Source organism: Nerophis ophidion, linkage group LG04, assembly GCF_033978795.1.
Source record: "Nerophis ophidion isolate RoL-2023_Sa linkage group LG04, RoL_Noph_v1.0, whole genome shotgun sequence".
Lineage (NCBI taxonomy): Eukaryota > Metazoa > Chordata > Actinopteri > Syngnathiformes > Syngnathidae > Nerophis > Nerophis ophidion.
The window spans coordinates 64,024,890-64,049,520 of record NC_084614.1 but is presented as its reverse complement, the minus strand read 5'-3'; the positions used below and the strand labels follow the sequence as shown (position 1 = coordinate 64,049,520).

At 39.4% G+C, this 24,631-nt stretch overlaps 3 protein-coding genes across 6 annotated transcripts in view; all 3 read right to left on the bottom strand.

The window, feature by feature from the left end:
- Positions 1 to 6,269: 6,269 nt before the first annotated feature.
- Positions 6,270 to 9,365, bottom strand: LOC133551741 (histone H3). The gene has a single exon (XM_061898770.1). The coding sequence runs from the start codon at positions 7,610 to 7,612 to the stop codon at positions 7,202 to 7,204; it is 411 nt and encodes a 136-aa protein (XP_061754754.1). The 5' UTR covers positions 7,613 to 9,365; the 3' UTR covers positions 6,270 to 7,201.
- A 131-nt stretch (positions 9,366 to 9,496) lies between these two features.
- Positions 9,497 to 10,473, bottom strand: LOC133551740 (histone H1-like). The gene has a single exon (XM_061898769.1). The coding sequence runs from the start codon at positions 10,427 to 10,429 to the stop codon at positions 9,806 to 9,808; it is 624 nt and encodes a 207-aa protein (XP_061754753.1). The 5' UTR covers positions 10,430 to 10,473; the 3' UTR covers positions 9,497 to 9,805.
- Positions 10,474 to 12,255: 1,782 nt separating this feature from the next.
- Positions 12,256 to 24,631, bottom strand: part of LOC133551739 (alpha-1A adrenergic receptor-like) — a 96,757-nt gene continuing 84,381 nt past the window's right edge. For all 4 annotated transcript variants that reach the window (XM_061898766.1, XM_061898768.1, XM_061898767.1 and 1 more), the window contains 3 exons: positions 22,065 to 22,458; positions 17,904 to 18,025; positions 12,256 to 13,091 (listed from right to left, as the gene is read on the bottom strand). In XM_061898766.1, the coding sequence (XP_061754750.1) occupies positions 12,813 to 13,091; positions 17,904 to 18,025; positions 22,065 to 22,458 (795 nt within the window). In that variant the 3' untranslated portion in view covers positions 12,256 to 12,812. The remainder of the gene's footprint in view (positions 13,092 to 17,903; positions 18,026 to 22,064; positions 22,459 to 24,631) is intronic.

Sequence of the window (24,631 nt, the reverse complement as noted above, 5' to 3'; positions counted from 1 at the left end):
GAACTGCAATAAACAGAGCAATTGAAAGGAGACACTAACACGAAACCAAAAGTAGTGAAACAAAAATGAATATCATCAACAACAGTATCAATATTAGTTATAATTTCAGCATAGCAGTGATTAAAAATCCCTCATTGACATTATCATTAGACATTTATAAAAAAATAAAAATAAAGAACTATAGTGTCACAGTGGCTTACACTTGCATCGCATCTCATAAGCTTGACAACACACTGTGTCCAATGTTTTCACAAGGATAAAATAAGTCATATTTTTGGTTTGTTTGATAGTTAAAAAAAATGTACATTATTGCAATCAGTTGATAAAACGTTGTCCTTTACAATTATAAAAGCTTTTTAAAAAAAACATCAACTACTCTGCTAGCCTGTCAGCAGACTGGGGTAGATCCTGCTGAAATCCTATTTGTTGAATGAATAATACAGAATCGTTTTGAGTCGGAAAAATATTGCTTTTGAATCGAGAATAGAATCGAACCGAAACAATTTATATATTATCGAATCGTGACCTCAAGAATCGATATTGAATCGAATCGTGGGACACCCAAAGATTCACAGCCCTAGTACCTATGCTACCACATACATACACAAATACAGTACATACATACAGTACATGCATACATACATACACATATTGTACATATACAAGCACATATGGATACATACACTCATGCATATAATCACGTTTCATCGAACATATATTAACGTTGTTCCTACAGGGAAAACTGGGTAAAACACAGCACAATGACGAAGCTTAACCTAATGTTACCATAACAATCTACAAGGTTAATACAGTTCGCTTCTCTCTCTTCCCCTCAATGTATCTGCTTTTTGTTTTTAATTCAAGTTATCATTACACACACACGTATTGTTGCATTTGAAAAAAATGATATTGTTGATAACAGAGATAATTATCATTATTCAATAGTGCTATTTCTATCGGCATTTTATTGCTCCATTTGTTGTGAAATAATGTTCTTTGTCATTTCTGTGTTATTAATCAATCAATCAATGTTTATTTATATAGCCCTAAATCACAAATGTCTCAAAGGACTGTACAAACCACTACAACTACAACATCCTCGGAAGAACCCACATAAGGGCAAGGAGTACTCACACCCAATAACTGCTTATTTGCTATCACTTTTACTATTATGCTTGTACATATTGTATTTGCTGATGTTGCTCTATTGTTGTTGCTGTTGTCTCCGTCTTATCTCCTTTTGTCCCCGCAATTGCCCCCCTGTCTTCCGTTTTTTCCTCTTTCTATATCCTCCTACTCCGGTCGGGCTGTGCCTAAAAATAATGTAAATCCATTTAAATAAAAAAAAAAGGCAAAACGAGAAGTATCCTACACTTCTCTTTAAAGTAAATATGGGCGTCTACATCAACAATATGATTTGCTTGAGTAGCTGGACAGGACAGGACAAAAAAAAATACCTAAAAAACTTAGAATGTCACCACTAGATGGTGCCATTGCATAGTTGTACTAAAATGCTCGACAGTGCGAAACACTGAATGTTAGGCCCTGTCCACAGAGTGTTTAGTTTTTATGTCAGGTTATAAAAAAACAAAAAAAAACAATGTAAAACACCTCCTCACCACACATGGGGCTGTAAGCAGACGCAGACATAGACAAAGATTTCCATCACAAACTTATTGATAAATATACACCACACACAAAGGAGCAGACAAGTCTTCACCCTTTCTTTAAAAAACAGCACACGGACCGTCGGTAAAACTCACCAAACCGGTTGAAAAGCAGATATGTGTGTGGCTACAGGGGGCCTCATCTGCATTCAAAGACTGCTTTGACACCACGGAAAAAGAGTTGTTTAAGCAGGCAGCCAAGAAAAAACAATCACGCGAACATTGGAACAATCGAACAGTCAGAGGTCAGGGCTAAATCAGTATTGGTCTAAATCACAATCAGCCACTGTAGCGCTTGCCAAAAGGAAATGAGCCTCGATCAATAATTCTTTGTTATTTTTGTAGTCAATGCCAGTAAAACACGTTTCGGGTCAAACCGGGTCCCTACAATGGTGGGGGATAAGTTTTTATAAAGGAGTGAGTTGGAATCCAGAGGCCAAGACAATAACAGTCCCTGAGAACATGGTCACCATCGCGAGGCCTTTAAAAGAGATTGGTTTCATCAGTTAATAAGAGAATATTGTGAATACAAAAAATATTTAAGTTAGTTTTCCGATCTTGTACAGTGATGAGGATTTCAACATTGACCTCTTGAATCACCTCGAGTCCTAGTAAGGAAAAGTATTTGATGTCACATCCGGCTCATTGAATATGCGCAGTGTTCATAGCATCTGTTCTTAATAGGTACTAGGCGCCATTTAGCTCTTCTCAAAGAAAAATGCTCTCATGCTAGCGTAATTTTCGGCTGTACAAACCATTGAAATCGCGAAATGGATAAACGAGAGTTCCTCAAGAGGTAACCAAGAAGAGCATAAGAGTGCGAGATTTTATGAAAGGCGATGACAAAAGTGGCACACACTCTAGTACACGGGAGCAAAGTCAAAGCATGCACAAGTTTGCAGTGATCACTTTTTATAAAGGTTTGATTGATCTATTTTTAATACACTTTACTCGTTTAGTATATTCAATTGTAGTAATACCTTGATATCATTTTATTATTCCTTTTTAATAAACAGAAACCAAAAAGTCAGAGTCAATATTTTTTGTCAGGAATGGTACTTCTAAATAAATAAATGATAAATGTGTTGTAGTTGTATAGCGCTTTTCTACCTTCAAGGTACTCAAAGCGCTTTGACATTACTTCCACATTTACCCATTCACACACACGTTCACAAATCACACACACTTTCACCACACACACTTTCACACACTGACGGAAGGAGCTGCCATGCAAAGCGCTAACCAGCACTCATCAGGAGCAAGGGTGAAGTGTCTTGCTCAGGACGCAACAAGGTTGGTACTAGGTGGGTACTAGGTGGGGATTGAACCAGGGACGCTCGGGTTGCGCACGGCCACTCTTCCACAGCGCCATGCCGTCCCGTTTAGGTCTCCCATCTTCTTTATTGTGTACACAAAAGTGTCAGAGTACATATGATAACAAGAAAATAATCAAATATGGTCATTATTCAGTCATTGTTAGCTTGTTAAATGGATAGTGGGGTCCAGCTGTCGGTTGCTATTGTTTTTTTACACAAACACATGCTCGCAAGACGCAAAGTTGAATCATGAAATGCAACCTTACCTGAGCTAATACTATGCATATTTAACCGGGAGAGTTTTGAAACCAATACGCTTGCACCTCCTGGTACCCCAGCACCTCCAAAACCCTCAAATCTAGAATCAAAACATCCCAGAATAAGCTAGTCCGGTTACTTTTAGACCTCCACCCCAGATCACACCTCAATCCAACCCACTTCTCCAAAGTGGTGGAGGACAGAGTAAAACAACTTGCACTGAGCGTAGTCTATAAAATCCGCTCCACCTCCCTGATACTGAAGTACATGTCAAACTACTTCCTTAACCGCCATAACCACAACACCAGGGGGAGCTCCACAAACCACATTAAACTCAGATTCCGATCTAACAAAGGTCTTAACTAATTTTCCTTCTATGCCACATCAATGTGGAATGCACTCCCAAAAGGTGTAAAAGTAAGTGCATCTCTATATTCCTTCAAAACCGCTCTAAAACAAAACCCTCCAGGCAACTTCAACACTTTACTAATACCCTCCTCCATTCACATCCCATCTCCCCGGATTATAAACAACCTAATGTAAATAATCAAAAATACTTCAAATGTATATACTGTACTTGTTCTTATGCTATCGGAACTCACTATGTTCTCTGCTAGCTGTACATATCCTACTAAATAAGACCTACACTGTTTCAATGTCCACATTTCTCTGTTGATGGAATTGTTGATGACTGAAGTACTGATATCAACCAAAGCTCCTCATCCCACCCCCCGGATAGTAAATAATGTAAATAATTCAATGTATATACTATTATGATTAACCTGTGTGATGACTGTATTATGCTGATAGTATATATTTGTACCATGAATTGATTAACGTGAACCCGGACTTAAACAAGTTGAAAAACTTATTCGTGTGTTACCATTTAGTGGTCAATTGTACGGAATATTTCCTGAACTGTGCAATCTACTAGTAAAAGTATTAATCAATCCAAAAACTGAGACTCACTGACTTTGGCTCATTTTCTGGGAAAACTATATATCAGAATACATATTTAATGACCACACATCGTACACCCCCCCACACACGTTTTTATAAAAGCTGTCCGGGTCCGCTGGACTCGGGGCTAATAGAAATGTGGAAATGTATGTTTTGTGTAACACACAAACAAACACGTACGCACACACACACACACACACACACACACACACACACACACACACACACACAAGAGATGCGCGGATAGGCAATTATATCATCCGCATCCGCATCACCAAAGTCATCATCCACCCGCCGTCCACCCGAACCAACATTTTATCAGGACCGTACCCGCCCGCCAACCGCCCGCTGAAATACATCAGAGGATTTCCGCCCGCCCTTACCACTCACAGAGCTATTTAAACCTGTTTCACAGAGTAATGATGACAATTGGAGCCGCTAACATTCCCGCGATTAGCCAATCACGTCCATCCTGATAACAAGAATATGGGCGTGCTGTGGTGCCATTGCCTTAGACACCTTCAACCACATGTACAAAACCGATTGTTGGTCTGACTTTAACACTTACTAATATGCGCCACGCTGTGAAGCCACACCCAACAAGATTGACAAACACATTTCGGGACAACATCCTCATTAACATAACATAAACGCAACACAACAAATATACCCATAATCCTTTGTATCCGTGACACTTTCTGAATATATTTTACACCACCACACCCCCAACCCCGCCCACCTTACCGACGCACGGGGGGAGGGGAGGGGGGTTTGCTGCTAGCGGGGTGCATAAAATAGTCAGGAAGTGTCATGAGTACAAAGGATTATGGGGATTTGTTGTGTTGCGTTTATGTTGTGTTACTGTGAGGATGTTCTCCCGAAATGTGTTTGTCGTTCTTAATTGGTGTGGCTTCACAGTGTGGCGCATATTACTAAGAGTGTTAAAATTGTTTATATCACAACCAATAGTGTACTCTGTATCACCCAGTATGCCTTGCAGTCGTGTGCGTTTTGCAGCGAAAGCCACACACAACATGATGCTGGACTGACAAGCAGATCGTACATGTTGTAGTAGGCGACAAAGCCAATGGCTTCATAGCACGCCCTAATACTTTTTATCTGGGTGACTACCTGCAGTCATTCAGGAGAATAATAGCGTCTCTTATTGTCTTCTTCGCTTTATGACACGGGTCTTAAATGGCACTCTGAATGGCAAAGGATACCGATCACAGAACCATTCATATCAAATATTTCCGGATGGTTCACCCGCCCGAATCTATTTTATCGTCATGTCAACCGCCCGACCCGTGGTTTACCCGCGGACTCCGCGGATGAGACCGCAAACCGCGCATCTCTAACACACACACGACAGAGTGTAGGTGCACAGAACATCAGAGGGTCAAATGTGCGAGAAAAGGAGAGCAGACAGTGTTGATCGCAGGTGCAGAAACACAAAAGAATCCCTGTGGAATGCAGAAACTGGCAGACAAATTTTCCGTGCACTGTTCATATTGTTGTTACTCAGCCAGCGTTTGTGGGTCTGATGGATTCCACTTTATTAGGATAAGGTAAACATCTGTCGGGTCTATCAGACCCACAAACGCTGGCTGAGTAACAACAATATGAACATTACACAGGGGATAAGACGCCTGGGGTAGGGACTCTAAACCTAATCCTCTACCATGATAATGTTAACGCCCAAACATTTTTGGCTAAAATTGCAACCACACACTTCAGTCATATAACTTGGGACTTAGAACATGTAAACTGTTCGCATGGTAATTTGAACATTCTTGAAATTGTTGGTGGTGGGTCTGGCATCACCTTGTGGTATATTCACAACAACAGAAGCTAAATTATAGGATTGAAAAGTGGGTTTTGATCAAGTTTGTATCGTGTTACTGCCACAGTGATTTGTGTATTCGTGATTCAAATCAAAGAAACAAGCCTTTAAATGAACAGCTTGTTTGAAGTATTCTGTGCAAGAAGTATCCGCTTGTCTTGTCTTTCATCTTAATTTTATCATTTTAACGCCTTCTGTGTTCTAGTACTTTGTACCTGAGATAGTCATCAGCGCCCATCGAGACTCCAAAGTGAATAAGCGATAGAAAGTGGATGGATCGATATGTTTCTGTGTGGGCGTCACGCTGGTTTATTTATGGACCTCATTATTCAAATATAAGTGTGCCGACGCTGACACCGGATTGGCTGGTTTGAATGGGCGGGGACATCTTGGTATCAAAACAGAGGTGGGTGTGGGTGAGTACATTCAGCCAATTGAAATAAATCTTATTTGTTTTACTGGTACTCAAAAATAAACACTTATTATACATCAACATTTTACAGCCTCCCTCAAATCTGAAGCATGAGTATGGAAGAATTGAACAACCCTTCTGTGCATCTGCTGAAGAAAGAGTAGCGTTCCCGTTTTGGGTGTACACGACGGTTATGTATTTTTGTAATTTCATCTACGATTTACCCATGGACATCACAAGGAGCACTTTAAGGGCATACATCCTATCACTCTGTGAAGGGTTTTAAGCATGTTGATAATGATAAAAATAAACATTTTCCTACTTGGCTCAAGTCGCTGTCCTGTATCAAAAGTCAAACATACAGTATGATTCGATTATTGTTTGGGGTAATACTGGCCGTGCAAGTATCGGACCGATACGAAAATGTGCGGTATCGTCCTCCCCTGTTGGATGAGGGTACAGCTTGTTTACTGCGGGCTGTATTGCTTCAAAACCCAGGTAGAAGATTATGTATGTTGTAGATTATGTTTGTCACCAGCCTGAGTAACAGATCATGGCAGCAATTGAAATGACTTAACTTCTCAGATCGAGTTGTAAAATAATCCAACTGTATGGACAATATTCTCGCGTTTCGTTTTACACGAACAGAAGTATCACTATATCGCTATTTAAATTGACTTGACTCTAGGAGTGAGATTGAGTGGCTCTTAAAAGAGCCGTTGGTGCGTTTGATGAGACTGGATGTTCAAGCCCTCTCCCCGCGGATACGGCGAGCCAGCTGGATGTCTTTGGGCATGATGGTGACCCTCTTGGCGTGGATAGCGCACAAGTTAGTGTCCTCGAACAGCCCGACCAGGTAGGCCTCGCTGGACTCTTGCAGAGCCATGACGGCTGAGCTCTGGAAGCGCAAGTCGGTCTTGAAGTCCTGAGCGATCTCCCTGACCAGGCGCTGGAAGGGCAACTTGCGGATGAGCAGCTCGGTGGACTTCTGGTAGCGACGGATCTCTCTCAGGGCCACGGTGCCAGGCCTGTAGCGGTGAGGCTTCTTGACGCCACCGGTAGCCGGGGCGCTTTTACGTGCAGCTTTGGTGGCAAGCTGCTTCCTGGGGGCTTTTCCACCAGTGGACTTGCGGGCGGTCTGCTTAGTTCTGGCCATGTCTAACTCGGACGAAGCGCTTGCAGGTGAATGCAGGGGTGTGTAGTAATATGAGGCGAGGCGCAGCTTTATAGTTGCTCTGTAGAGCGACGGCGACGCTGATTGGTCCAGAGCAAAGACGTGCGCGCTGTTACTGAAGACCTATTGGAGGGCAAAGCTTTAAAATGAGCCAATCAAATTGTTGGAGGGAACATTTTGAAACGAGGGAAACAATCAAATGGCAACACTGGTGTTTCTGAAATATCCACCTTTCAAGAGTGTATGACAAATGTTCTTAATCTATTTATGATTGTTTTAGTACCAACTACTCCCAGGTTTTTATTTACAAATAGCAAACATATAAATAAGTAACAATTCAAACATGTTTAAATAAAAGCTGCATTTATTTACTGCAGTAATGACAACAATTAATAGTATGGTTGCTTTCACCAGGTTATATGTGTTTAAAAAGTTATTTTTGCATTGTTTACCCACAAGTACTATATATTTCAGTGACTAAAAAACAGTTACCTTTAATAACAGCTGCACTATGCATGCATGCTTTTTGAGGACAAACAAGTCATGCTTCTACTTCTGCCCTGTCCACAAATGAATAGTGTAGTGTTTTGTTTTTTTCTCATAAAACATGGCATTTGGTAGAGTTGTAATAGTTTTTTTATTTCCATGACTCTGACTTAATGGTTAGTATTGTGATATTACATTGTTATGGTTAAGTTTGGGGCATGTGTAATCAACATGGATTGCCATCCATCCATCCATTTTCTACCGCTTATTCCCTTTCGGGGTGGCGGAGGGCGCTGGCGCCTATCTCAGCTACAATCGGGCGGAAGGCAGGGTACACCCTGGACAAGTCGCCACCTCATCGCAGGGCCAACACAGATAGACAGACAACATTCACACTCACATTCACACACTAAGGCCAGTTTAGTGTTGCCAATCAACCTATCCTACCACTTAAATGAATATCCTCCATTTGAGATCATTTTAGTGGCTGGGACCAAAGGACCTTTTTCCTATATTGATACTAGTGTAATGGGATTCATTTTTATTCTTTATGTCCAGCCAGCAAAGTATTCGATTTTCGTGAAAATTTATCAGCAGCAGCAGCAGCAGCAACATCTTTATATATATATATATACACACACACATATACAGTATATATACACATTTACAAATATATATATACACACACACACACATATATATATATATGTATATATATATATATACACAGTTTATATACACACACATATATATTTATATTTACACACACATATATATTTACACACATATACAGTATGTATATGCATATATATACACACAAACACTATATATGTATATATATATATATATATATATATATATATATACATATATATATATATATATACATATATATACACACAAATATATACACATATATACACACACACATATATATTCACAGTATATATATATATATATATATATATATATATATATAAATAAATAAATGATAAATGGGTTGTACTTGTATAGCGCTTTTCTACCTTCAAGGTACTCAAAGCGCTTTGACACTACTTCCACATTCACACACTGATGGAGGGAGCTGCCATGCAAGGCGCCAACCAGCACCCATCAGGAGCAAGGGTTAAGTATCTTGCTCAGGACACAACGGACGTGACAAAGTTGGTACTAGGTGGGATTTGAACCAGGGACCCTCGGGTTGCGCACGGCCACTCCTTCACCGTTCCTATATATATATATATATATATATATATATATATATATATATATATATATATATATATATACATATACACACACACACACAGCATGTAATGGTAGTTATTTTGCTACAATTTACATTTGCCAGGTGTTCTTCAATTCCTGTGGACTAGAAAGTAATTAAGGAATTTTTTATTTGCATTATTTTACCATTGCATTGTATCTATGTACAAAAAAATGTTTGGCAGCAACACTATTATTAAATGACAAGGTACATCATTATCAAGTTGCCAGCCAGGCATTTATCTTGTAAATTATTCTAAAATGTTTCATACTCAGGTTTGCTAGTGCATTATTGATACCCACTTTAGAAATATGTATTAATGATATAAAACTGGATTAAGGAAAATACTCTTGAATGGAATATGTGGTGGCTCTTAAAAGAGCCTTTGGTTGAAATAAATTGAAGCCAGTAATTTAGCTCATTTACTTCTTGGTCTTTCTAGCTCCAGTCTTCTTGGGCGCCGTTCTCTTGGTTGGTGTTTTCTTAGGGGCAGCCCTCTTTGCAGGGGCCTTCTTGGCGGCGGGCTTCTTGGCAGGGGACTTCTTAGCCGGTGCTTTCTTAGCAGCCTTCTTCGGACTTTTGGCAGGTGCCTTCGCCTTTTTCTTGGGTGATGTCGCCTTCCTTGGTTTAGCGGCAGCTTTCTTCGTGACTGTTGACTTCTTGGCGGCGGTCTTTTTCACTGCAGAACGTTTGGCAACTTTCTTGGCGCCCTTTGCCTTGGGTTCGGCCGCCTTTGGCAGCTTGAAGGAGCCGGAAGCTCCGGCACCTTTGACCTGGATCAGCTCTCCCGTCGCCACCAGTCTGCACAGCGTGGTATTGACGCGTTTGTTGCTCTTCTCCAAATCGACTCCCAACGCCGCAACAGCTTTCTTGATGCTTGTCATGGATGTCCCTTTGCGGTCCCCGCTGTTCTTCATCGCTTTCATGATCGCATCGGCGATGTTGGGAGAAGTCTTCTTCGCTTTGGAAGCCGCTGTCCTCTTCTTCGCGGGCTTGGCCTGAGCCTTGGACGGTCCGGCGGCGGCTGCTGGTGCTTCTTCTGCCATGTTTGCTCTCTGGTAGCGTCGTCAGAAACGAGTAAACTCTTGTAGCGCAGGAGGCGGGACTTATAAGGTACATGAGAACCGTGGAGAGTCAACACCGGCGCCGCTCTGCTCTACGGAGGGAAATGTGGACTCACTTTTGTGTTTTCTCCCCCACGTTCCGTCCTTAAACTACGCGAAAAACCAACATCTCACTCCGCACTTTTTGCACAACCGGCTAGAAAAACCCTTTACCTTCAGTTTAATACCAATTTTATCCGCCAAAACGTACTAGTACTTTTACTACAGCTTTCAAACCTCTCTTGTAGTGCGTCATTTGGCGACATCCAGCGCTACTTTTACTCACCTTTCGTCCTTTAAAACATCTCAAATTGAGCTTTAATCAACGTGACAAAGTTGTTCTTGTTAGAAGAGACATTTGAGATTAGATTAGAACGAAAATTATCTTGTTAACTGGATTCGTTTTCCTTATTTTTGTCAAGATTATGACGGAAGTAAACACAAGGTTTGATGTGGGCGGCACACATCTTTTTACCTGTTAAAAACGCCTCGTCTTTATCCAGTTTATGGAAGAAAAGTAAAATGTGTAATCATACAGAAAATCCACCTTTACTGCATTAGAGTCCTGATTTACTGCCATTAGTGTTGCATTAGCCCAGTAAATGACTACATTGTATTCGTGTGTGTTCATTTTAAAGGGGAAATGCACTTTTTCCAAATGTTACCTATCATTTACAATCTCAATGCGAGACAAGAACACATCTTTACTTATGCATTCTAAATCGGATATAAATGCTAAAAAAGTAAACTAACAACACATCCAAAAGGAGATGCTCTAAAACATCCAAACATCTCCATTAAGGTTTTCTATAAACACTGTAAGTGCATATGTAATTGAATGATAGACATATTCATAATATGTCATATTTTTGTATTTTGCCCATTTTAAGCATACTACATTATTTTAATTTCATAGATGAGTCGTAAAATTCACCTTTCAAACCTACAAACCTACTTTCTACTCACGGCATACTTTGTGAAAGACAACACATATTACTTTGGGACCAATTATCATCCAAAACTGTTATTTCGCAGCCTGAATACAAGGAGCATTGTATAGGTTTTTGAGCCTGTGTGCTGAACAGATTAGTTTAGCACCATTTAGCAGTAATGCTAAATGCTGAACAAGATATAACAACCACCAACATAATAAAACAATCACTTACTGTTCATTGTCTGCTCTCAATGGGATATGCATATCTTCTGGTTTAGATGAAGAAATAATCATAATCCTTACGAAAGGTTGAAAAAATCCTGCAAACAATCGTCTTTTCATGTCTTTCTTGCAATCTCCGGGTTTAAATTGGATGTCAAAGGTGACCTCTTTTCACATACTTTTACAATTCAGGTGGGAGGCATGAGATATAATCTTGAAATAACTTTCATCAGCTCAAAAGCAATGCAGCGGCTCAATATGTCAATAAAGGTGCATAAGCAAGTTAGCTCTCTGTGATCACGGCACCGCTAAACGTATTTTGTCTGTATAAGCGCTGATAATAACAATATCGCTAATACTTGGTTAATATTTCGGCCGTGGCAATGTAAATGGAGTATTATTGGAGGTTTGTTTAGAGGGATTTATTAGGGCAATAGGTGGCTGCATTGTTAGGCACCTCGGACTTGCCATATTTTACGACTTAGAATGCATAAAATAAAAAAAATGTGCTTGTCCTACATAGCGATTGTGAATGATAGGCACAATTTTTCAAAAGTGCAGTTCAAGTAGCCTAATAAGAATAACAACTTTAAAAAATACATACTTTGTGTTTATTATAAGAAGTTTGTATTGACAGAAGGACAAATATAGAGCATTTTTCACAAAACCACAGGTTAAATAATGTATGGTCTTAAGTGAGACCTAGAATGTCGATTTTAACAAGCTTAAAAAAACAAAAAATGATCAATGAATAAAATGTTATGTGCATGTTACTCGTCATTGCTAATAGTGAATTTGTCTTTGACGTAAACAATTCTTACATAAATACATCCCACTACGTTCAAGTGAGTCAAATCCTTTAATACATGTTGACTAATTCAATATCAAACACTTAAAATTTCACAGTGTTTAAGACAACCCAAAGTAGCTATGCATGTTATTGCTGCCACCAGATATCCAGTAGCCCTCTCTAATCCAACAACGGGAACATATTCTTTACACATCCTTGAGTTCAAGGAAGTGACATTTAATAAATAGGATCATCTTAAAATACAACCACCTTTCTTTATACCATGTCATCACAGGTGAACAGCAACTGCTGTCAGTCTTCAGAAAGTCAATTTTACAAATATTTTCTTGTTTTACACACAAACAGTTGTTGCTCTGCGCTTACTGCCTTTCACACTCCAGTCTTGCCCGGCTTCCTCGATGAGTTGGGGAGGCCGGGCCGGCAGGCAGGAGGTTATGTGCGGCGTTAGAGGACCAGGGCGGCGGGCGGAGTTTGGGTGCGACACAGCGTGGGCTGTGGCTGACGGAGGAGAGCGTATGCTGGCTTCCGTTCAGGAAAGAAGTGGAGTTGTTGGAGCCCTGCTGGCACCGATAGTTGTAGTAAGCTTGCCAGCCCTGGCGCTTTCGCTTCCAGCGACAGCGGAGGATCCGGATGAAGGCCTGAAGGGCAAAATAGGGCAGTCATTTGGTAGGTTCTTGTTCCGAGTGTTGCCACTATCCTCAGTTCACTCCAGTCTGTGATTAATCGGATAACAATGCATGGTTTGTATCTTTTTGAGAGTATTCCAGGTTGGAGGTTCAACAAACTCTAAACCTGAAGTAGGTTGATTTACCTTAGGATGGGAAACTCTGAGTTTTGGGTTCTAGAACAGCCGATCTGAACTAGTTAAATCAATCCTGAGCATGTTGACTCTGCGTTATACTATAACAAAAAGACAATCAATGGAGCGTTGATTCTACGATTCACCCTAGCAAAGGAGTACAGAAAAGACCGTTTTTCTTTACCGTGCTGAAAATGCATGTTTATGGTGAGTATGAACACCTTTTTTTCCAAAAAGAAAAGTAATACAATAAAATGATATAGGACTGAATTTAATGCAAACATAATATTTAATCATATTTTCAAAGTAGCCTAAAGGTAAAGGAATTACGTGAAATAGAATATAATTTTAATTTGGGTTTAATAACAAAGTTAATTATATTTGACATGCAAAGTCATAAAAATACAAAGTAGATATCAGTTTTCTGACCAGGCACTTTTTGTTAGACCAATAAACTTGTCATTAATAGTATCTCTTAATATTTAAGCTATACTTTTTTAAATCAGAATATTTCAAATTTCAGCACTTGTTGGCAGGTTATTTTGCTTATTGTGATCAATATTGCTTGGCTTTTACTGACGTCCCGGCTATTAAAGGGGAACTTCTGGCATTTTGCCTACAGTTCACCAACATTACGAAAGACATGACGACGGACGGATTTGATTTAATGCATTCTAACTTGTAAATAAACGTAAATAAAAGTTCGCTCGAAGCGCAGACAATGGGAAGTTCTCTATTTCGCCCATAAAATCAAATAAATAAACATTCAAAAACCAACAACAATACTCCATTTACATTTTGTGACTTGAATATTAATGATATTGTTATTAAAAGCGCTAACAGATTAACTATTTATAGCAGCGTTGTGATGACGACCATGTGTCCCTATGTTTCTATCATCAAGTGGGCTGCTGCTTTCTTGCTTCCTTGCTCCCTGGAAGTTTATTGTAGCTCATAGTCTGAGGAGGTAGTCCGACAAGTTGGGACATTTTGACAAACATATAGGGCCCGGAAATGGTGGGAACGACACAAAAAGACACTTGGTCCTCGTCGGCTATACGTTTTGTTCAAATTGTGAAAGAGATACACATTTCTTTAGAGTTCTTGAGAGGTTATCAAAAAGGGCTGAAGAGTACAAGATTTTACGAAAAGACGACTAAAAAAGTAACACATTACAGTCTAAGGGAGCAGAGTTGAAGAACGCAAAAGTTTGCAGTGATCACTTCGTTAAATATTGGTTTGATATACTTATAATGAATATATTTCCCATTTACGTATTATCTTGATATTATTTGTATTTCTATAACACATGTTTGCTAGGAGTATTTGAAAATAAAAGAAAGCAAATGTGAGCAAAATCCCTAAGAGAGTTAAGCTTTTACCAAAGGCAACAATCATAAATGAAACTTTCAGCACATACACAATGTTGACTTCTATAGTTATATTTTGATAAAGACGAGAAAAAAACATCCATCCATTTTCTACCACTTTGGGGTCGCTGGTGCCTATCTCAGCTACAATCGGGCGGAAGGCGGTTTACACCCTGGACAAATGGCCACCTCATCACAGGGCCAACACAGATAGACAGACAACATTGACACTCACATTCACATCACACTAGGGCCAATTTAGTGTTGCCAATCAACCTATCCCCAGGTGCATGTCTTTGGAAAAGGGAGGAAGCTGGAGTACCCGGAGGCAACCCACGCAGTCACGGGGAGAACATGCAAACTCCACACAGAAAAAAACATGCATACTTGTAAACAGCGCGTGAAACAGCACCAACAAACATGGCAGTAGACGCAAAGTTAAATCATGCTACCTTACCCAAGCAAAAACAATGCATAATTTTTCAGGAGAGTCTTGATACTAATTTCCTTGACCCAGCCACACACAAAGAAGTTGTAGACCTCCATGTTTTGCCAAGTTTTCATATGTTTTGTCATGTATAATGGCGTCTGGAGCACACGATAGTTCCGATATGTCTAGGAAGGCAACCAACGTATAATCCTTGATATCACTCGACAAATCTTTTTTTCTTAAAGTATAGGGATCTATTCCATTGCAAATATTTTTTTACTTGTATGTGCTTTTTGCAAGAAGATGTAAGCCTCTTTTATACCGTACAACAGCCATCTTAGGTTGGTTGACTACCACTGCTTTTCACATCCGGGAAGAAGTCACATGACGGAATACAAGCAATAGCTCACATGCGGTGCATTCGGAAAGTGTTCACAGTTCCACATTTTGTTATGTAGCCTTGTTCCAAAAATGGAATACATTTTTTTCTGTTCTTAAAATCTACACTCCTTAAACTCTATGATGACAATGTGAAAATGTTTTTTGGGGGGGAAATTTTCGCAAGTTTACTAAAATAAAAAAAATATAAAGTCAAATGTACATAAATATTCACAACATTTGCTCAATAATTTGTTGATGCACCTTTGGCATCAATTACAGCTTCAAATCTTTTTGAATACAATGGCACAAGATTGGCACAACTGTATTTTGGCGGTTTCGCCCATTCTTCTTTGCAGCTCCTCTCAAGCTACATCAAGTAGGATGGAAGTGTTGGTTTTCATCCAGTGTCACAGTGGCTTACACTTGCATCGCATCTCATAAGCTTGGACACTGTGACCAATATTTTCCCAAAGATAAAATAAGTCATATTTTTGGTTCGTTTAATAGTTAAAACAAATTTAAATTATTGCAATCAGTTGATAAAACATTGTCCTTTACAATTATAAAAGCGTTTTTAAGAAAATATACTACTCTGCTAGAATTTCAGCAGACTGGGGTAGATCCTGCTGAAATCCTATGTATTAAATGAATACAGAATCGTTTTGAATCGAAAAAATATCGTTTTTGAATCGAGAATCGCGTTAAATCGAAAAAATCGATTTATAATCGAATCGCTACCCCAAGAATCGATATTGAATCGAATCGTGGGACACCCAAAGATTTGCAGCCCTATTGATAATCTTCTTTTTCTCTATATTCTTGTTATGGGACATTCATCCTCCGCTGTTGCCATTTTTAATACAAAGTAGTGTAAATTTCTTACTTACATCTGTCAGTAAACTCGCCATGAAAGCGCTAAAACATACCGGTGTAGTGAGTTTACATTAATCACCCTAGTAAATTTAGTTATTACAGTTCTGGTCGGACGCTTTTTCACGGGACACATTTCCGGTGGTGTTGTTTCCGGATGAGCAGATGCTGCTCTGTTATTGATTTAAGTAAAGTCTGTATGTCATTAAAACAGTTAGCACCATCTTTTTCACTACAGTCCTTGCACGCTACACCGGTACAACAATGACAGGAAGACAATGCTGCCGAAGGTGAGCCGATTAAATAAGACCACCCAACAAATGGCGCATCCGGGAGCAACTGTCAGAAAGTGGCTTGAAGATGGTCTGTAAAACATAATCTATGCAACATTTTGACCAAAAAACACCATTACATGTTATGTAGACCACATGGAAGTGTTTTTAATTTAGAAAAAAATATATAATATTATGACTCCTTTAATGCGCCTAATATATGAAAAAAGATCGAAAATAGACCATTCATCAGCAGTGCGCCTCATAATCCGGTGTGCCCTATATTCTGGAAAATACGGTATTAATTTTATTAAGTGTGGTGTTCACTGCATCCAAACTTAAAGTGTAATACAATGTTTTACCTTCCCGGCGCACTGGTCTTATTGAAGCCTCAGAAGCGAGTAAGAACAAAGGTACTTAAAGGGGTAATATTAAGATTTTTTTTTCTACAGTTAAAACCCTTGTTGTTAAAACAATTTTTGTCCATATATTTTATTTTAGGGACTGTCTTTTTGCCACTTTCTGACTGCCTCTTCAGAATGCGCCTTTTTGTGGGCAGTCGGTCTTATTTAGCCCTCCTCCAGGCCAAGCCCCCCTTTGACTGTGTCTTCACACTGTCTGCCATGTTGTTGTTTTTAGCACTTACATATCGAGTCTACTGACAGATAAAAGTTACAAATATACGCTACTTTTCTCTAGAAATAGAAACGGCGCAGGATCTATGTGGATGTACGAGCCAGTCTGCCACACGACAAGAGGATAGAGAGTAAAAAAAAAGAGGTTTGATTGGACTCTTTGGATTAAAACTGAAAAAAATTGGTGAACTCACACAGTGCTTTTTGGGTAAACCTCTACCATATATGGAGATACCTGCTAATGTAACTAGAGCCAAAAATATCGCTTAAGTCTCAAATTCCAAACGGCTCGTTCGGAGCAAGTTTGAAAGAGGTCAAGGTTGTTTTATAAATGTCTCTGCCATGTCTCCATGGTATGATGTCATTTTGTTTCACTTCAGACCCTGGGAGAAGAAGACCTTAGTGATAAAACTCAATGCTCAACGTGATGTTTGGCTATATGATAACATGTGTAAATGTTTTTGCGAAAAACTAAATCATACAAAAAGTGGGGAGTACAAATACAGAGGTAAATATTAATACAAATACAAATGGCCCCTGCCTTTTTTGATATTTCAGTATGCGGCCATAGGCAGAAGTCTAGAGTCTTGATACAGTCGGGCTAATGTTTTAAGGTAATACAACTCTTCAAGTATCCCCAGTTGCCTGACCTGTGCTTCCAGTGTTCATCCTACAATTTTCATTGCATTGTACCTGTTTAAACTCGCGGCTGTAGCAGGGGTAAATGATGGGGTTCAGGCAGCTGTTGAAGTATCCCAGCCAGAAAATGACCTTAAAGAAGGTTTCGGGAGGACGCAGATTTCTGTTGAAAGAGCCTAAACACAGAAGGGAAGAAAAAATATATTTGGTTAGAATAATGTGTTTTTTTGCTCTTCATCCATCCATCTCACTGTCCCCTTATTTAAACTGTCCACCATGGGTGCTCAAGCTTTCAGCCGCTCTGCCCCACATCTTTGGAACTCTTTTCCACCAGACCTTCATAACTTGGACTCATTGTCCCTCTTCAAGTCAAGACTCAAATCTCACCTATTCCGGACTGCTTATTCTTTGTAATTATCTTATCTTATATATCTTTGTTGTTGTTATTATTGTTGTTTTTATCCAATTTGATTTTATTGTTTTGATTTTGTACGGTGTCCTTGAGTGCCCAAAAAGGCGCCTTATAAATAAAATGTATTATTATTATTATTATTATTATTATTATTAAATCAAAATGTGCTGCGGAAAACAGTCCTGGCCACCGAGGGGCAGCATTCGCTTTTCATTTTTAACCACTGGCTGTTATTGTGTGGACGTCTAAGCCGCCTGTGACCCCAGGTGAGGCAGGTGATCTTTGTGTTCTTGTGGGATTTCCGAGAATCTGTCGGGGGATTGTGTGGGATCGAGATTTGTATTTGTCCTAGATAACAGATCTCCTGCGAGATGTATTAATCCCTCCGACATGGACTTGTAAGGCCATCATGTATCATCCCCTGCTATCTCTGACTATATATGAAGAAGCACAGCGTGAAACCAGACAATAAGACCATCGTGTGCCATCTTCCCATGATGCATCACTGTCATCCATTCTCCCAGTTTGGCCATGCTTTTGCTCTTTTTTCCATGCAGGATGGATCTATTTTAGCTGTCTTGTCCTCCATGTAAACACCATGAGTGACCAGGCTCCTCAAGGGGGCTCATTGTGCTATTGCTTATATTTACATAACACCACGTCCAGCTCACGTCTGGCTAATTAAATATGCGTGGTGGTCAAGCCAGCACCTGTTCTCAATTCTACTGAACACCATTTAGCCTTTCTTGAAGAAAAATGCCCTATACTTGCGTTGTTTTCGGCTGTGCGAACTGTTCAAATCGAAAAAAGGATTAACGTTTCTTCAGAGTTCCTTGAGAGGTAATCAAAAAGGTCGGAAGAGGGGAAGATTTTACTAAAGACGATGAGAAAAGTGTCACGCACTGCAGTCCAAGGGAGCCAAGTTGAACAAGGCACAAGTTTGTTAAAGGTTTGTTTGATATGCTGAACCCTTAAGGTTTCGTATTTCCCATTTAAAGGCCTACTGAAACTCACTACTACCGACCACGCAGTCTGTTTATATATCAATGATGAAATATTAACATTGCAACACATGCCAATACGGCCTTTTTAGTTTACTAAATTGCAATTTTAAATTTCCCGCGAAGTGTCCTGTTGAAAACGTCGCAGAATGCTGACGTGTACGCGTGATATCACGGACTGTTAGGAAATATTAGCGCTGCGCACACACACAGCTAAAAGTCGTCTGCTTTAACCGCATAATTATACAGTATTTTGGACATCTGTGTTGCTGAATCTTTTGCAATTTGTTCAATTAATAATGGAGAAGTCAAAGTAGAAAGATGGAGTTGGGAGACTTTAGCCTTTAGCCACACAAACACACGGTGATTCCTTGTTAAAAATTCCTGGAGGTGAAACTTTACTATGGATCAGAGCGGTCAAGCGAAGATGGATCCCGACCACTTGTCAACCAGCAGTTTTCGGTGAGAAAATTGTGGTAAAAATTTGCCTTTCACCGGAGATCAGCTGAGCCTGTGCCGTCCGTACAGTTGCCGTAGACTGCCCTCAGACACTGGCGTCAAAACACCCATGGATACACCCTTCCGACTAACAGGTAATATTAAACTCACTAAAACACTAGCAACACAATAACAATATAAGGGATTTCCCAGAATTATCCTAGTAAATGTGTCTAAAAACATCTGAATCCGTCCCAATGCAATCGCGTTTTTTTTTAACTTGATTTTTTTTTTTTTTTTCCTAGTCCGTCGCCATCAATATCCTCAAAGACGAATCTTTCATCCTCGCTCAAATTAATGGGGAAATTGTCATTTTCTTGGTCCGAATAGCTCTTTTTGCTGGAAGCTCCCATTAAAAACAATGTGAAGATGTGAGGAGCCATCAACGGGTGACGTCATCGTCTGCGACTTCCGGTAAAGGCAGGGCTTTTCTGTTAGCGACCAAAAGTTGCGAACTTTATTGTCGATGTTCTCTACTAAATCCTTTCAGCAAAAATATGGCAATATCGCGAAATGATCAAGTATGACACATAGAATGGACCAGCTATCCCCGTTTAAATAAGAAAATCTAATTTCAGTAGGCCTTTAAGTATTATCTTGTTAATGTTTGTATTTTGATTTTTAACAAACAGAAACTAGAAAGTCAGGGTCAATGATACTTTGTCATGAAAGGTACTTCCACGTCTCCCCTCTTGTTTATTTTGTCAGGCGGTGTCTTATAATACCAATGTCCTTAATCTAGCCATACACAAAGGAGTTGTAGCTTTTCCAAGTTTTCATCTGTTTTGTCGGGTAGAGTGACATCTCGAGCACAAGATAGTTCTATATGTCTGGGCACTCCACCGACGGATAATCTTTAATATCACAGAACACATCTTTTTTTTTAAAGTATAGGGATCTATTCGGTTGGATTGTTTCATTCTTTGCTCGTATCTGCTTTTTGCAAGGATATCTACTGTATGCCCCTTGGCTTTGTTGACCACCAGTGTTTTTCACTTCCGGAAGAAGGCACATGTGAGAATACTAGCAATAGTATGAAGCTAGCAGCATTAGCATCACTGAGGATACACTTTTCCTAGGTCACTTTAAGTCATAAAAGCGGCCATGCAGAATCCTGCCTTTTATGCTTCTTTTTTAATAGGGGAAACTTTCAAGTGTGTTTTTTTTTATTGAGCCTGAAGTGCAGTTTCATGACTCGGCAGAATAGCCATGACTCAGCACTTCAACTGCAGAGGTCAGATCACAGCTAAAGCTCCTGCACAGATCGGTGGAACATTAAAAAAATAATCTAACCTCCTATTTGTCACGGTGAGATTGACTTGTTTTGACATGTGTGATCTGTTTGGACAATTTGGTGTCTTGTAACCTAAAATATGTTATGTAAGATAGCACAAATAAAATATGCACGACTAAATTGGATTGCTTTGTTACCACAAAAATCTTTCAAGGCACAGTATTTTGGGGGGAATTTTAATGCAGTAAAAAGCTGCCTGTCTGATAGGGGTGCCACAATCAAATCAATTCACATCCAGATTGTGATTTTTATTTTTTACGATTTAAAAAAAAGTGACTTAATTTTCGTTAATCGATTACAAAATATTTTAAAAATACATAAAAAAGATTTAAAAAATACATGTTTTGATTAATTAACCAATTGTTGATATCATTATTACTAGTATTATCATTGATACTCATGCATTTTTTTTTTTTTTATTAAGTCCAGTTGTTTTTCATGTTTTTTTCTTTTACACTTTTGTTTCAGTAATGTTTACAAATGAGGAGCTTTTATTTTTCCGAACTAATGATATGATAAAGGTTAACTTATTTTTAAACTTGTAAGGCAGTTATGTGTTATGGAAGAATGTAGAAAGTTACTCAAAATTGCCTGCGATGCAAAAGCTGAAATTTAAGCAAGGCTAAACAAGTAAAACCGATGTCAACAAGATGTCTTTATTATTAACACGCTCTATGTCACACCAAATATTATTGTGTTTACGGTATTTTACATAATTGTAAACAACTCCGATTTTAGTACTTAAAATAAGTCAATTTGGCTAACATGGTTTAAAAACTTTTGTTAGTCCAGAATAACAATTGTTGCATGCTGATATAAGATTGCTTGCAGTGTGCACACTTAATAAAGATTATAATAATCGAACGGAATACATTTTCAATATTTTCTGGTGTAAAAATTTGTTTCAAAATCCAAACATGATTATACAACGGTAATCCTCACATGTTATAATGTTAAACTCCATGTGTTAGAACTCATTACATAAAATAAGATGAGAGGTAAGCACATACTGATAGGAAGAGCCAAGAAGAACGGCAACCAGCACAAGATGAACATTCCCACCACCACGCCGAGCGTCTTGGCCGCCTTCTTCTCCCGCGAGAACTTGAGCAGCTTGACAGTCAGCGTGCTGCGGCCGGCCGACGAGGCCCCTCCTCCGCCTTTAGAGGTGGCGCACAGGTCCTGAATCTGCTGATTCCTGCAGTGGATCCTGAGGGTGAGCTCATTGGAGTCCTGCTGACGCTCCTTCATCACGCCCGCCTCCAGGTTCTTGGTGGTTCGCTTGGCCACCACGTAGACGCGGCAGTACATGGCCAGGATGACGGCCAGAGGGATGTAGAAGGAGCCCAGCGAGGAGAAGAGGGCGTAGAACGGCTCCTCTGTGATCACACACACTGTGTCGTCCTGCAGGTTGGATGGATGGAGGTTAGAGCCTAATATGCAGGTTTTTGTAATACAGTGGTACCTCAATTTAAGAGTGCTTTGAATTAACAGCTGTCTCTCAGATCATTTCTGTGTTTTCGGTTGCAAGCAAAAATTTTAGTTACAAACATCCCTCGCAAGACATCTGGTCTAACTCGCTAGTATTAGCTTGTATCTGAAAAACAACTTTGTTTTCCAACCACAGCAAGGAAGAAAGTCAGTATGAAGGACAGTGCTGAGAAGAAGAAGCTGATGATATTCATAGAATTAAAGAAAATAATCATCAAAAAGTTGACTGATCATGTCTCCAACTTGGCAAAACCTTTTGCGCGTAGTACTGCTAGTCTGCACCAAACTAAAGCAGAATTAGTCTAACGCCAGCCAAGAATGTAAAAAAAATAGCCAAACGGCGGACATTTATCCATGAAATTATTGATAAACTGCTGATGGTGTGTGTTCGACAGAAACATAGCTGGAAGGAGAGGCCTTAGAAATCCGCTGTCCGAAGTAAATGCTGTACATTTTTATCACATTATTTTTTTTAAAACTACTGTAGTTGTAATTAGTAGATTCTGTTGTAGTGTGCTCATAAAATATTTATTGTCTACAAGTTTTTAGTTTTATTTAAAGGCAATTTACATGTTGAAATCGTGCTGTTTTGTGGGGGCCAAGCACCAATTTCAATTAATTTTGATGGAGCACTATGAATTGAGATAAAAGGGATTTGCCTCACAATACGAAGGTCCTGCAGTCCTGGGTTCAAATCCAGGCTCGGGATCTTTCTGTGTGGAGTTTGCATGTTCTCCCCGTGAATGCGTGGGTTCCCTCCGGGTACTCCGGCTTCCTCCCACTTCCAAAGACATGCACCTGGGGATAGGTTGATTGGCAACACTAAATTGGCCCTAGTGTGTGAATGTGACTGTGAATGTTGTCTATCTGTGTTGGCCCTGCGATGAGGTGGCGACTTGTCCAGGGTGTACCCCGCCTTCCGCCCGATTGTAGCTGAGATAGGCGCCAGCGCCCCCCGCGACCCCAAAAGGGAATAAGCGGTAGAAAATGGATGGATGGATTTGAGTTAAGCTCGTAAATAGGAGGTTCATACATGCAGGTACCATGAGTTTTTGTGCAATATTTGCCCATACCATGTCAATAAGTTTGCGTCCTGGTGAGGAACCCAATTCTTAATTTGAGTTGAAAAAGTTTGAAAACTTTGACCTACAACGTGGGAAATTATAAAAAATAGATCCTGAATGTCCAAATTAGCAAGATGTGGTTTAGGCTTTTTTAAATAATTAAAAAATATATTTTGAAACATTTGTTTCTTTTCCTTAAAGCAGGGGTGTCAAACTAATTTTAGATCAGGGGTCACATGGAGAAAAATCTATTCCCAAGTGGGATAGACTGGTAAAACCACGGTACGATAACTTAAAAATAAAGACAACTTCAGTCTGTTTTCTGTGTTTAAAAATAGAACATGCACATTCGGAAATTGTACAAATCATAATGTTGTTGTTGGGGGTTTTTTTTTACACTTTCATGTTGCATTTAATAGTATTTTATATTTATTTGTCATATTTTACATTTTCTGAATAAATTATGTGATAATGTTCTTCAGTCTACTCATTGGTGTTAATTTTCAATCCATCAAAATAAAAAAATAATATCAAAATAAAATGAAAGTATGGTATTTAGATAATTTTCCTTGACTGGTGTACTAACATGTGGTTTATTTTGTACATATGTAGCATTATCTACAAAGATACAAAGAATTGCTATTGAGACCTCCAGTGGACACATTTAGAACAGCAGTTCATTTCATTCCAAAATTTGAGGTACATTTTTATACTTAGCAAACTCATCCCGTGGGCCGGATAAAACCTGTTCGCGGGCCTGATCCGGCCCTCGGGTTGCACGTTTGACACCCCTGCCTTAAAGCGTTAATAAAGTTCCTTTGAAATGTGGGACCTTTTCAGAGTTCATTATAAAATCGCTGCAGTAAGAAAACCTATTTAAACTAGGAGGGATTTGACGGTGGTGAAGTTTGGACACAGTTGACAGCTTTTAATTCACTTGATGGCATGTTAAGGCCAACAAAGCTTTGTTGTTGTTCCAGTGATACAGGCCTGTAGAAAAATCTATTCAGGACACACCAGTC

Bases quoted from the DNA above. Each gene is read 5' to 3' on its own strand.
- LOC133551741 (XM_061898770.1), bottom strand. From the start codon at position 7,612: ATGGCCAGAACTAAGCAGACCGCCCGCAAGTCCACTGGTGGAAAAGCC.
- LOC133551740 (XM_061898769.1), bottom strand. From the start codon at position 10,429: ATGGCAGAAGAAGCACCAGCAGCCGCCGCCGGACCGTCCAAGGCTCAG.